The sequence below is a fragment of the Podarcis melisellensis genome (genome assembly GCF_964234715.1).
Source record: "Podarcis melisellensis genome assembly, chromosome: 17".
In the NCBI taxonomy this organism is placed as follows: Eukaryota; Metazoa; Chordata; class Lepidosauria; order Squamata; family Lacertidae; genus Podarcis; species Podarcis melisellensis.
The window spans coordinates 4947562-4960589 of record NC_138534.1 but is presented as its reverse complement, the minus strand read 5'-3'; the positions used below and the strand labels follow the sequence as shown (position 1 = coordinate 4960589).

At 41.7% G+C, this 13028-nt stretch overlaps 2 protein-coding genes across 4 annotated transcripts in view; both read left to right on the top strand.

The window, feature by feature from the left end:
- Positions 1-13028, top strand: part of PFKFB1 (6-phosphofructo-2-kinase/fructose-2,6-biphosphatase 1) — a 294172-nt gene that overhangs the window by 33987 nt on the left and 247157 nt on the right. The window lies entirely within an intron of this gene.
- The window catches only part of ITIH6 (inter-alpha-trypsin inhibitor heavy chain family member 6), a 31517-nt gene continuing 23710 nt past the window's right edge, over positions 5222-13028 (top strand). For 2 of the 3 annotated variants that reach the window (XM_081893813.1, XM_081893812.1), the window contains exons 1-2: positions 5223-5743; positions 10613-10648. In XM_081893813.1, the coding sequence (XP_081749939.1) occupies positions 5570-5743; positions 10613-10648 (210 nt within the window). In that variant the 5' untranslated portion in view covers positions 5223-5569. Of the gene's footprint in view, positions 5744-10612; positions 10649-13028 lie in introns of all 3 variants that reach the window. The other variant, XR_014163922.1, reaches the window with a different exon arrangement.

Below are 13028 nucleotides of genomic sequence, written 5' to 3'. Positions count from 1 at the left end.
AGAGATAACCACCTAAATCAGGAGATAGAAGTCAACAAGTTCACATTGTCATTAAGACAGAGGCAAGAAAACTATAGGACAAAGGTTTTCAACCTGGTAATGATCAATTATGTACCATGAAGCAAGGAACATACATACATAAATACAGTAAAGGATTGTCAGAGTTAAATAGCCAATTTCCAAAGTGGTTTTTTTTTTATCTGGATCATAAATAAAAGTAGCCCTTATAAAACTTAATGGAGATGAGGATGTGGGCAAAAACTAGAATTAGTTGATTCTGCCTGTCATGGGCGCTGCTTCCACTAAGTGGTAGACTCCCTGCCTTTCTCCCTTCCAGTCCCAAGGGACACAAGCCACCAATTTTGATCAGGATCTGCAGGAGTCAAGACTCCTCGGTTTTGTCTGGATGTGCTGTTATTTATACAACAAACCGTTCTTTATCATTTACATTCCACTTTCCCAGCAAACAAAGTGCTCTAAAATTCCAATCTCTTTAAAATGTCAGGCTGAGAGATAATGCTTTCCCACAGGCTACCAAGCAAACCTTGAATCTGGAATTTTCCCTTTGATTGCCCACCTCCAGAATGCCTATCCTTTTATACTGCATAGTGAGAAAGACAGTGTTGCTCTTGTCTATTCGGAAAACACTTTTGTTCCCTAACCTTGTTGTTTTAGGGAGATCTGTCAATAGAGAGCTCACAGAAATGAAACAGGTATCCAACCGATTTCATGAACAGGAAAACAACCATGTTGAGCAAATAGATAAAATTTTGCAAGACAAAATATTGCCTGTGACATCACTAAAGCAGCACTAGGTTAATCTGCTGTGAAACTGCATTTACAAGCTTCCCTGCAGGGTCAAGGTCCTGATAAGGCTAGTTCTGGTACTTTCTTGGAGATGCCTTCTATGGAACAGCACTGTTTGGCTACTTCATGTGATATCACTAAGCCTGCACCTCAAAGCAAGTTTTCAAAATGGCAATGGGGACTTCCAGTTAATTCTGTGTGGAATCACCATTTAAACTCTGCTTTCAGGTAACACTGAATCACTAACGCTAAATTCGGTAATACTAAATCACCCTAGTGAGGAAGCAATGGTTCTGAAAAAGACAGAGAGAAAGAGACATGTTTCTTATGACATCTGGTTCTGCCCTTAGTCACTAATGTTATGCTACTCCAGCTCTGCAAAACACAGCATTTCTTCTGTGCTGTTCCTGTTCAGTAGTTAGCACCTCTAGGAACTGGGGTGGGATAGAAATAGGCTGGCCCATGGAATCAAGCCAGAGTTCCCAGTGGACACAGTGCAGGTTTATTCTCCTCCGTCCAAGCAGCAAACACCAACACTTTGCCAGCATATTCTAATTAAAAAAACAACCACTTGGACGTACCTTTCCAGTAGTTTGCCCACACTGTTGCTTTTGGAACTGCAAATCTTAAAGATTATTCTGTTGATTATGATGGCAATAATATATTTCCCTTTAGCCTTGCAAGATCAAAGAGATCTGACAGTCTCTATTTTTATCGAGTTATTCCATGTCATAATTTCTTATGCAGGGCATTTGGATAAAAGTTACCCACAGGGCATCTAGACCACCTCATGCTTTTGCACAATCTCAGTTCATTTAAATTGAGCTTGTTCATGGAGTCCATTGTTTAAAATATAACTTTGTTGGGTTGCCTGAAGAAAGAAGTGCAGCAGAAATATATTAGTAGAACCTTTTTCCATCCATTTATGCTAAGTAAACTTTAGTATAGATTATTACCTGGGGACTTTTGATATGAGAAAGGCACTTCTCTTGTTGCTTGTGAACCTCTTAAATTGCAGTTTGGCCAGGGCTGGCCCAAGAATTGCAATTCCTAAGCCGAAAAATGCAAATGGCACCCCACCTCACCAATTAAAATGATGAACAACCTACCAGGGATTTCTCTTGTGCAAGCCTTGTTGAAATTGAGGAATGGCTGTAGCTCAGTAGCAGAGCATCTGTTTTGCATGCAGAAGGTCCCAGATTCAGTTCCTGGCATTTCCAAGCAGGGCTGGGGAAAAGCCCTATCTGAAAGCCCAGAGAGCCTTTGCCAGTCAGTTTAGACAATACTCATCTGGAAGTGCCAGTGCTCTGACTTGGTCTAAAGCAGCTTTCTATAGTTGTTCCTCTCAACAAGTGCTCTACTGTGTTCTCGTGCAGCTGCCATTCATATCAATGGCCCTCAAACTGGAAAGCATCCTAGCAAATTATTATCCATCATCAGATCTGCCTGTCTGCAACTCTTTTTTTCCTTCAATTTTTTTTATTAATTTTCCAAAAAAAAATTAATTTAATTTTTTTATTAATTTTCCAAACAAATTTAAGGCGAACAAACAAACAAACAAACATCCTAATTGTAATTAAAAACAATCTTAATAACATTGTTAAGTGACTTCCTCGAATCCCCCTGGTTGAATTTCATTGTATATCATTTTAACTGTTTTCCAAAATCAATTTTCTGAATTTTTTTTTAACTTAATCACTTAACATCTTTCATTCTTTCTAATTTAGCTTTAAACATCTTAAATCCTACCCTTACATATTTAAATCCTAAGCCTATCTAATATTTGCAAGCTTTTCCACTTAAGTTATCTAAGTAGTCTTTAAATTTTATCCATTCTTCCTGGTACACCTCCTCCTTCTGGTCGCGGACTCTTCCAGTCAGGTCGGCTGTCTGTGACTCTTAAAAGTGTCCACACAATCTATCTAAAGCAGGGATGGAGAAGTTGCAGCTTTCCAGAAGTTGTTTGACTCCTAACACAGATAATCTTGGACCATTGTGCCTGTTGGCTGGGGCTGATGGGAACAGGAGTCCAACAATATTTGAAGGGCAACATGTTCTGCATTTAAAGCAACCAACACAACTTGCCTCATATTCAGCTGGTCACAGAGCAAGGTGGCTCTTTCCAAACTTAGCGACAGAGCAGCAGAAATCATGTTCCCCTTTGCAGAGACATTTAAATATCCAGAGTTCTGCAAGTACAACCACAGATACTCTGATTGCAACCAGTGCGTAGGTGGCTTTTTAAATGGATTAAGGAAATAAATGTAATGGAGGCCATGGCTATTCCCCATGATAGGGTGGTGCATCTTTGAATAAAAACAATAGGTGACAGCCATCTTCTGATCCAGCAAATGTGCATGTGAGATAGACAGAGAGAGGTATCTGTGGGCAAATTATGTGAAATTTGCAAGCGCTAACCAAAGAAGGATGTTAGGACATGAGTATAAAATAGGAGTTACCTGTATGAAATCAAAAGTGCTCATGAAGAACCAAGAGAAGTGGGAGGTCCTGGGTTTCCCTCTATTTCTCCCTGCCCTCATTCCATAATCTAACCAGTACAAGTCAACATGATTGTTTATCCCACACATTGGGCAGCAGAAATTTAGGCATTTTGGTGTTGTTGTTTTTAAAAAATATATTTATGCTTTTACAATACAGTGGTAACTTGGGTTAAGAACTTAATTCGTTCCGGAGGTCCATTCTTAACCTGAAACACCACTTTAGCTAATGGGGCCTCCTGCTGCTGCTGCACCGCCATTGCACGATTTCTGTTCTCATCCTGAAGCAAAGTTCTTAACCCGAGGTACTATTTCTGGGTTAGTGGAGTCTGTAACCTGAAGCATATGTAACCTGAAGGGTATGTAACCCGAGGTACCTCTGTAAATTAGTACATCCATTTCACAATATTCTTCATTATCCTTCTACATTGTTCAACTTCTCTGCACTTCCCTCCATGGGTTCCTTTTTACTCTTAGTTGTGCTACATATCCTTCCACACCTTCTAACTGATTTAGCTGCTCTTCATAACGCTGGTCCTACTTGGAGATTTATATAACTGTTATAACTCTTTAAATATTCTCCAAAGTTTTCCCACTCCTTTCTTATGGTGTATTCATCATGGTTTCTTATCTGAGCTTTTCTTACTAAATCCTTTTTCTTTATCCTTTTTAAATATCTCATTTCTTTGATGGTACTGAAACCAGTCATTGATCCAATCTTGTATGTCTTCTGTCTTTTTTAGTATTGGTTGGCCTTCTTTGAATTCTATAATATCTTTATAAGTACCTCAATTTCCTTTCATATTTATCTTCTTCGCTGACACTGCTTCCATGGGTGATAGCCAGTTTGGTCCTTATACCCAATCCAAACCAAAGATAGACTTCTTCTAATTACATGGTTTAAGAACCATCTGTGTACTCTAGCCTTGTCATAATATAGATACACATGCCAGCAGTACCGTAGGTCAAATCCCTCCAAGTCCAGTAAGCTAGTATTTTTTAATTCTATACAGTCTTTTACCCAACTTAGTCATACTGCCTCGTAATAAATTTTTAGATCAGGAAGGCTGAATTCCCCGCCCCCTCTTGTCTCTGTTAAAATTTTGAATTTAATATGTGGCCTTTTCCCTTGTCATATTAATTTCAGCATATTCGTTTTTCATTTTTTAAAGCAAGCATAGTTGCTAATCACTGTTATTGTTTGAAAGAGGAACATCATTTTAGGTAGGACAATCATTTTGATTGTTGATATTCTGCCCGACAATGGTAAGTTCATAAGTTCATTATTCCCCATCTCTCCATATCTTTTTAAATTTCATTCCAGGTTTTGGTATGGTTATCCTGAAAAAGATTTAAGTTTGTAGTCGAAATCGATATTCCCAAGTATTTTACCTTCTTCACTATTTAAATCTCCAATATGGCTTCTATTGTTCTTTGGTTTGGGGATCTAAATTTTTGTTAACATCTTCATTTTTCCTTTGTTGATATAGAAACCTGCCAAGCTTTCAAAATTTGTTATAGTTTCCAGGGCTTTGGGTACACTCTCCCAGTGGATTTTCTAAGGTTAGAACCACATCAACAGCAAAAGCTCTTAGTTTATAATTCTGTTGTCCTACTCAAATTCCTCTAATTTCTGTATTTTCATATATATTTCTTGCCAAGACTTCCAACGCTAAGATAAATGGTCAAGGCGATAAGGGACATTCTTGCATTTTGGGTTTTTTGCTTCATTGCAAGGAGGGAGGTTTGCTTCTTTCAAAAATCAGAGGATTAGATGAGGACCAAAAGGAACTGTGTAAATTCGCTAAGACTCATGCATCGAGGAAATATTTCCCTTCCTTCCACACATCCAATGAACTGGGGAGTTTTCTGTTCCTCTGTTTAGGAAGCTTTGACCTATTTTTGGTTTCTTCTCTGCCAAGGAACACTGCAGCAGGTACAAGTAGCAACGCTAGTCATTTTGCAGTGACCTTCTTCTGTCCCCTTGGCGATCTGGACCCATCGTCTATTTACGCAGCATATTTGTGGTCTGTTTATTTTTTTTCCAGAGCCCTCATCAAGTGCTGAAAACAGGACACGGGCTCTTCAGAATATTTTGTTTTCATTTCATCTTATGGAGTAGCGAGTGAAACTGGCCACCCTCCAGTCTTGGATGCATGGACAATCAAGGCTTGTATCAGGATGAATGCTACATTTATAGGTCCTTTTTATGAAAAAAAGAAAGAAAAAAGAAACCTAAGTTTTAAAAGCACGAACGAAAAGGGATGCCAAGGAGGCGTTCTCATCCACAAAGCCTTCCGCAAAGACGAGGCAGAACTTTCATGCCAGTCACCACCACCATGGAGCAGCTCCTGGGATATTCCTTCTGTCTCTTCCTGATCCTGTCACCTTTATGTAGCACAGGGCACCCTATTCAAATCCACATACCTTCTCACAAGGTAAGTCCTGCTGGGTGCCAGACAAATGTAAGGGTGAAATCATGCTTGGCTGTTGTTTTTGGTTTTTGTTTTAAGAGGACTACTGAGCGGTCAGGTCAGCTGGAGGCAGCAGTGCCAGATAGTTCAAGAGCAGTGGAAAGGCTGAATAGAAATATCCCCGAGTTCTTCTTCTGCCTTTGAAAAATCAATGGGTTCCAAAAGGTGGAGAAGGGAGGGGAGGAAACACTAGTGAAGTGTTCTCTTTTCGGATCAAATTGCCTAGGATTGTGCAATGCAGAATAGGGAAGTGGGTGTATCTGTGTTGGAAGTAGTAGGTGAAGTAGGATGCTAACATTAGGGTTACGCAGAACTCCTTATTGGGCAGAATAAAGAATCCACTCTCTCTCTCTTTCTCTACAGACAGACTGCAAAACGGTCTGTATTTCCATTCTGCTAGATGAAGAGTTCTGAACGACTCAAAATCTTGCATACAGTACTCTTCTTCCAACAGAGTCTGGTATTCCCTCACCTATTTTGTGTTCCTTATCTAATGGGACCAAAAACGGTACCAGCTTGACATCAAGCAGAATACAGAGATGCCTTGATTTTCCATCTCTTCCTCCCACCCAGGAATATTAGTTTTCAGTTTATCCAGGCTAAGAAATTAACTCATTAACTCTGACCAGCTGTAGAAGGGGGAAGCTACGTGCTGTCTGAAGTATTTCACATGCCCGGTAGTACTGGACTTCGTTGTTGTAGCTGAGAGGAATCAGAGTCCCTATTTGCTACATAATTCCAGGCAGTCACCATCAGTGCGATATCTTGGTCCAAATCCAGTCCATGGCAGCTGCAACTTATTTCCATCCAGACTTTGATAGACCAAAAGCCACAGCAGGTGCAATCCATGAATGGCAAGATTTGAGAACAAGCATTAAAAAGTGGTTAGTGTCCTAGAACATTTTTTACCATGTGAAGCAGGGCCTGCAATGAAACAAATTAGGGAAAGTTGTCTCTTCTAATCTGACATCTTCTAAAATCATGGTTAAATTAACTGGACCTCAAACGTTAATTTTAATGCTTCTCACCTCAGCTTATTCTAACTACAGAGAAACTGTTTGAAAAATAAAACATTACTATATATATATATATATATTCCAGATCCATGTAGATTTGGCAGTGCTGCCCTAGAATGATGTGATTTACCCTATTTAATAAAATCAAGGAAGATATGGAAAAGGTTTTGTGTTCTAAACAGAGCAGGAAACAATATTTCTGGCACAAGAAACTTGTCAAGATCTTCTCTGTGGCTGAATCTTTAAAAAAATCTGTTGACAGCATGTCCACACAGATAACCAACCTATAAAGTTCCCATCAAAACAAACACATCAGGTCAATATAATTTATGATTAATGAATAAGTCTCAATTTATTTTACAGTACCCCCCCCCCATGTTTTTAAATAATAACTTGATTTGTATCTAAATGAAAAATGAAAATACTAAGGAGCTTCATCCCTGCCTGATGTCCTTCCAGTGTGGAGAGCCAGTGTGGTGTAGTGGTTAAGAGTGGTGGACTCATAATCTGGTGAACTGGGTTTGATTCCCTGCTCCTCCACATGCAGCTGCTGGGTGACCTTGGGTTAGTCACACTTCTCTGAAGTCTCAGCCTCACTCACCTCACAGAGTGTTTGTTGTGGGGGAGGAAGGGAAAGGAGATTGTTAGCCGCTTTAAGACTCCTTTGTTGTTGTTTAGTCGTTTAGTCATGTCCGACTCTTCGTGACCCCCCGGACCAGAGCACGCCAGGCACTCCTGTCTTCCACTGCCTCCCGCAGTTTGGTCAAACTCATGCTGGTAGCTTTGAGAACACTGTCCAACCATCTCATCCTCTGTCGTCCCCTTCTCCTTGTGCCCTCCATCTTTACCAGGATCAGGGTCTTTTCCAGGGAGTCTTCTCTTCTCAGGAGGTGGCCAAAGTATTGGAGCCTCAGCTTCAGGATCTGTCCTTCCAGTGAGCACTCAGGGCTGATTTCCTTAAGAATGGATAGGTTTGATCTTCTTGCAGGGTAGTGATAAAGTAGGATATCAAATCCAAACTACTACTCTTCTTCTTCTTCTTCTTCTTCTTCTTCTTCTTCTTCTTCTTCTTCTTCTTCTTCCCACTCTCATTAGCCGGCACGTCAAGTGGGATTGGGGCCTCGGTGGTGGCAGCCCCTCCTCCTCTTTGCCCATTCTCCAGCAGCTGTCACAAGCTGCCCAAGGGAGGAGGCCAGCAGCAGCAGCAGCAGCGATGGAGAGGTTGTTGCCACTTGAGACAAGCCCTGGCTCATCCTTCTCCCTGAGCTTGGCGGTGGCAGCACTGGCAGGGGGGAAAAGGACATTCCAGGATCAAATTAGAAGCCAGGATGGCTTTTGTAATTCCCGGACTGTCCCTGGAAAATCGAGATACTTGGAGGGTTTGCTAGTCATGCTGGGTGGGGCTTATGGCTTATGTAGTCACAATACATTGATAGCTATCAATAAAGCATTTAAGCATTTGTGCCCCACTTTTCAGCTGAAAACATTCCCAGAACTACGTACAGGTCAACAAGGAAAAAAGCAGTCCCTACCTTCAGGCTTACAATCTCAGCCACTCTCAGCAGCAGCTCTTCAGCTGAGCTTTTATCCAACTGTGCTACATGGTTGTTGTTATGTACTGAAGTTCTCAACCTGAGCCAGCAGGGGGATACTGTAGATAGCTTTCACTCAGGTCCACATATGCAAATAAGGGATTGAAAGTGACGTTCAGTGATTGGATAGTTACTGAAAGTGGTTACTGTTGCGTTGTAGCTGAGCTCTATAAAAGCAGGTTGGCTGAACCCTTCAGCTCAGTTCTGTTCTGGCTTGTGAATAAACAAGAGCTGTCTGAAGAATTGCTGTGTTGTCTGATATGTTCACCCACAACTTAGCAGTTGTCTTTTATTTTTATTTTTTCCCCAAAAAAAATATTGATTTTCCAAAATTTATAAACAAACAAACAAACAAACATAAATCCTAACTGTAATTATTCCACTCTTAATAACATTGTTAAGTGACTTCCTCGAATCCCCCTGGCTGAATTTCAATGTATATCATTATAACAGTTTTCCAAAACAAATTTCTCATAAAATTTACTTAATTAATTAATGTCTTTCTTTCTTTTCATTTTAACTTTAAACATATTATTCTATAACATCACATATTTAAATCCTAAGCCTATCTGGTATTTGCAAGTATTTCTATTTAAATTATCTTAGCATATTTAACTAAATAGTCTTTGAATTTCATCCATTCCTCCTGGTACTCCTCCTCCTTCTGGTCGCGGACTCTTCCAGTCAGGTTGGCTAGCTCCGAAAAGTCCATCATCTTCATCTGCCATTCCTCCACTGTTGGCACTTCAACAGTTGTATTTTAAGTGGAGATGGTGAGCCAAACTTGAGCCCAGGAGAACCACAGGCCTTGCCTTCAAGGTGGTCAGCTTTTGTTTCCTTGATATTTGGGAAGGTGGGCTGAGCAAGTGAGCTGGAGACATTGTTGATGCTAAAATGGGGTGTGAGTCCCATTAAGAGTCACAATAATTTAAATTCGAACAAAATATTTACTCGTGAAAATGCATGATTTATTCTGGAACCCAAGGCCTATGCTAGCTGAATCTCCACTCAGAATAAATGCCTGTTTGTTTTAAGTAGGCACAGATCATAACACTTTTTCCTGAGCCTGCAATCTTCAAAGGGGAACGTAGTTGCATGTTTGGAAAGAAATGGCTGGCTGAGCAATGCAAAACAAAGTTGGTAGAACTGGAAATGTCACCTGTGGTGGGGATGGCATGACCTGAAAGGAAGCAGGCAGTTCAGTGGATTCCCTGAGGTAAAGAAGGCAAAGCTTGCCTGACTTTCAGATGCGTAGGAATATAACTTTTATGGACTCTTTGAAGACACCTGGCAAGATGAATTAGGAATATACAGAATATGAAGGAAATTGTCAATTAGCCAATGAGTCAAAACAAACACAAACTGGTCGTTTTGGCACACCCCTATAACCTAAGGTTTTGCAGATTCCAATGAGAGGCCATGGAGCTCCAAGATTTGTTCAAAAAAGGGAATTACAGCAGGCATCCATTATTGACTGCTGAGAACAGGCTAGAACTGGTGTACGCACAGTCCAGCACAGTGCTTGCTGAAAACTGTACCTGATAAAAGAAGGGCAGATGACTCTCTTTGACTATAACATGGCAGAAATAAATGTCTGTGTCTCCACATCCCTAGCCACAGTCCACTTGACCGAAACCAGACAAATTTTCATTGTAAACAGATTTTATAACCAAGGCTTTCAAAGGAAACTACATCTTCCTGTAAAACAGACTGACTCTGTGGTTTGGCAGGTTGTAATCTGGAGGAAATGGTGTGACTTTTTGCTGTTGTTAATGGGGTCTGGTCTTTCTTAAAGACTGAAGCTCACAGTCTGGGAATTCTCCTAAGCACATATGAAACTTAAGAATACTGACCTGAATTTGACCAAACTCTTATCTAGTCCAGCATTTTGTTTTCCACAGTGGCCAATCAGATGTCCATGCGAAGTCCGCAAGCAGAAAGAAAGTCACACCATGGATCCATAACTGTCCCTGGAACATCAGGATGCTTGCAGCTCAAGCTCTTTTAACCACATTCATCCAGTGACAGCTAGCACATTCTCTTCTACATTTCAATTTCATAATCATTCCAGTATTTGGGAGACACTTGATTACACCAAAGTAAACAGATTTGCTTTGGGAAACTGTTTGGGGACAGCAACCCTTGCAGCTGCTTGTAATTTAGTTTGATCCAGCACATTCACTTTTCCTTTTGAAAGAACAAACTCTTTTTGTTTTCTTCCACAGAGGTCTACACGCCAAGTGAAGACCCCCAAAACAGAGGTAGGTGATTATGTTGGATTACCAGTTAATTTATTACTGATCAACCACCCTTTTTTTTTTACCACAGTCATGTCACTGCAAGGTTTGTTATGCAAAGGTAGCAGACAGAGGTGCTAGAATAGATTGCGTTGCTTTGTCTGCAGCTGGGGGACGCCATTCTGAAATTTAAAACAAACCCCAAATTTAAAACAAACAGTGACCTGCAACGGTGCTGTCAGAGCTGCCCAAGGTCCCAGCTCACAGAGGACCAACGCCAGTTCTTGTTATATACAAAAGTCTTTATTAAGGTTCAGTTTCGATTCCAAAGCCGCGGTGCGCAGCTCTACGTCTCAACCCTAGGCCGCTGAAGCTCCGTCTGAATCTCCTCCCCCCAGACACCAGTTCAAGACCCTAGCCTTGCTCCACCTCCTCCTTTGCTCCTTTCTCCTCTGGGTCCGTCTGCCCGCCGGGGTGTTGCCCTTTCTGGACTCTTCTGATGCTGAAGAGTCTCCGGATTCTTCCCCCTGCCTCCGGCGTGCTTTAGGACCTGGCTCCCAATCCTTGCTCCCAGCTGTCCCGCGCGCCTGTGCATTTGAACTTGGCGCGCGCGCCCAGCTGGCAACTTTCCTCCTGACCGTTACGCTGCTTCTGTCACTGCTTCCCCCTTCGGGGGGGCTCGCTGGATCTGACTTCCCTTCTATTTCCTCACTCAGCGACAGGGGCGTGGTCAGCCCTGCCTCATCTTCTCTTTCCCCTGGAGTGGAAACCGGTCCTGACACCTGGGACTCTTCCCCCCCGCTACGCTCTGGTGGTGAAACTGGTCCCTATCTCCAGCTGCTGCTTTGGGAGTCACCGCTGGTTCCTTGCTTCTGGTGCCTCCCTCCCGGGACCCCCCTTGCTCTGGCTATGGGTGCCCCCTTCTGTGAATCTTCCGACTCACTGGACAGACTCATGGAATCTCTTGCCCCACTGTCTTCCTCACCTACACTGCCCTCGGATTGTTCCCCTTCGCTCTCCGCTTCCTCCTTCCCCTGTGCCTCCACTCCTGAACCCCTGACAGGTACTCACAGGATTTTTTCCCAAGGTGGGGGGCAGGCAAAGTAAAGCACACGAAGTGGGGAGGAGGAAAGTTTCTCATCAATACACACACACAGAGAAGAAAAGCTTCTGTTCATGGAGCCTTGTATCTCAAGTTCTACAAATGTTAGAATTTTAAGGTGGTGTTCAACTAAGGGCTTGCCCACACTTCCACTTGTCCTGCCACTTTCCTCAGGGAAAACCCACTGCCTACTGCTGAATTGGAACAAATGTCAATTGTTTTTTCTGTGGATTGACATTAGTTCTGATTCAAACAATGGGCTTACCTGGGAAAAGTGGTTGATGAACTGCACCACAAAATTATTTGTTTGTTTGTTTGTTTATTCAGTTTTCAGATCAAAGTTTTACAATCACATATCCAATACAGTGGTACCTCGGGTTACAGATGCTTCAGGTTACAGACTCCGCTAACCCAGAAATAGTACCTTGGGTTAAGAACTTTGCTTCAGGATGAGAACAGAAATGGCGCAGCGGGAGGCCCCATTAGCTAAAGTGGTACCTCACGTTAAGAACAGTTTCAGGTTCAGAACGGACCTCCAAAACAAATTAAGTTCTTAACCCGAGGTGCCACTGTATATAACATAAAAACAAGATTCCAAAGAATCTCCCTTTGTGGGTCCTATTGTTATTCATTTCCTCCTGCATCTTTTATGATAATTCAAATCTTTTACAATTATGTCCAAAATTCACCATTAAACTACAAATGTTATTCCAATCCTACTAACAGTTTTAAGTGTTTACAACGGTTTTTAAGATAAATTATAAATTTTCCCCATTCCTTATTAAAATTTGGGTCTTCCTGATTTGTGGTTCTTCCGGTCACTTTTGCCAATTCAGCAAAGTCCATCAACTTAATCTGCCATTCTTCTCTGGTAAGGACTTTATCTTCTTTCCATCTCTGGGCCAATAACATCTGTGCAGCCGTAGTCGCATACATAAGTAGTCTTTTCTGCTCCCTTGGGATTTTGGCACCTAGGATTAGAGTGTTGGACTATGACCTGGGAGATCAGGGTTCGAATCCCCACTCAGCCATGAAGCTCACTGGGAGACCTTGGACCAGTCACCATCTATTTGCCTAACCTACCTCGCAGGGTTGTTGTGGGGATGGAATGGGGAGGGGGAGAACCACATAACCACCTTGACCTCCTTGGAAGAAAAGGTGCTATATAAATGTAACAAATAAATAAAATAAAGAAATAAATAGAGGCTAGCATCTTGAGTGGTTGTAGACTTACTGATTGACAGGATGGAATCCAGCAAGGTTTCTTTTTAGGGAAAACGCACATATATCTGTATGGGCCTC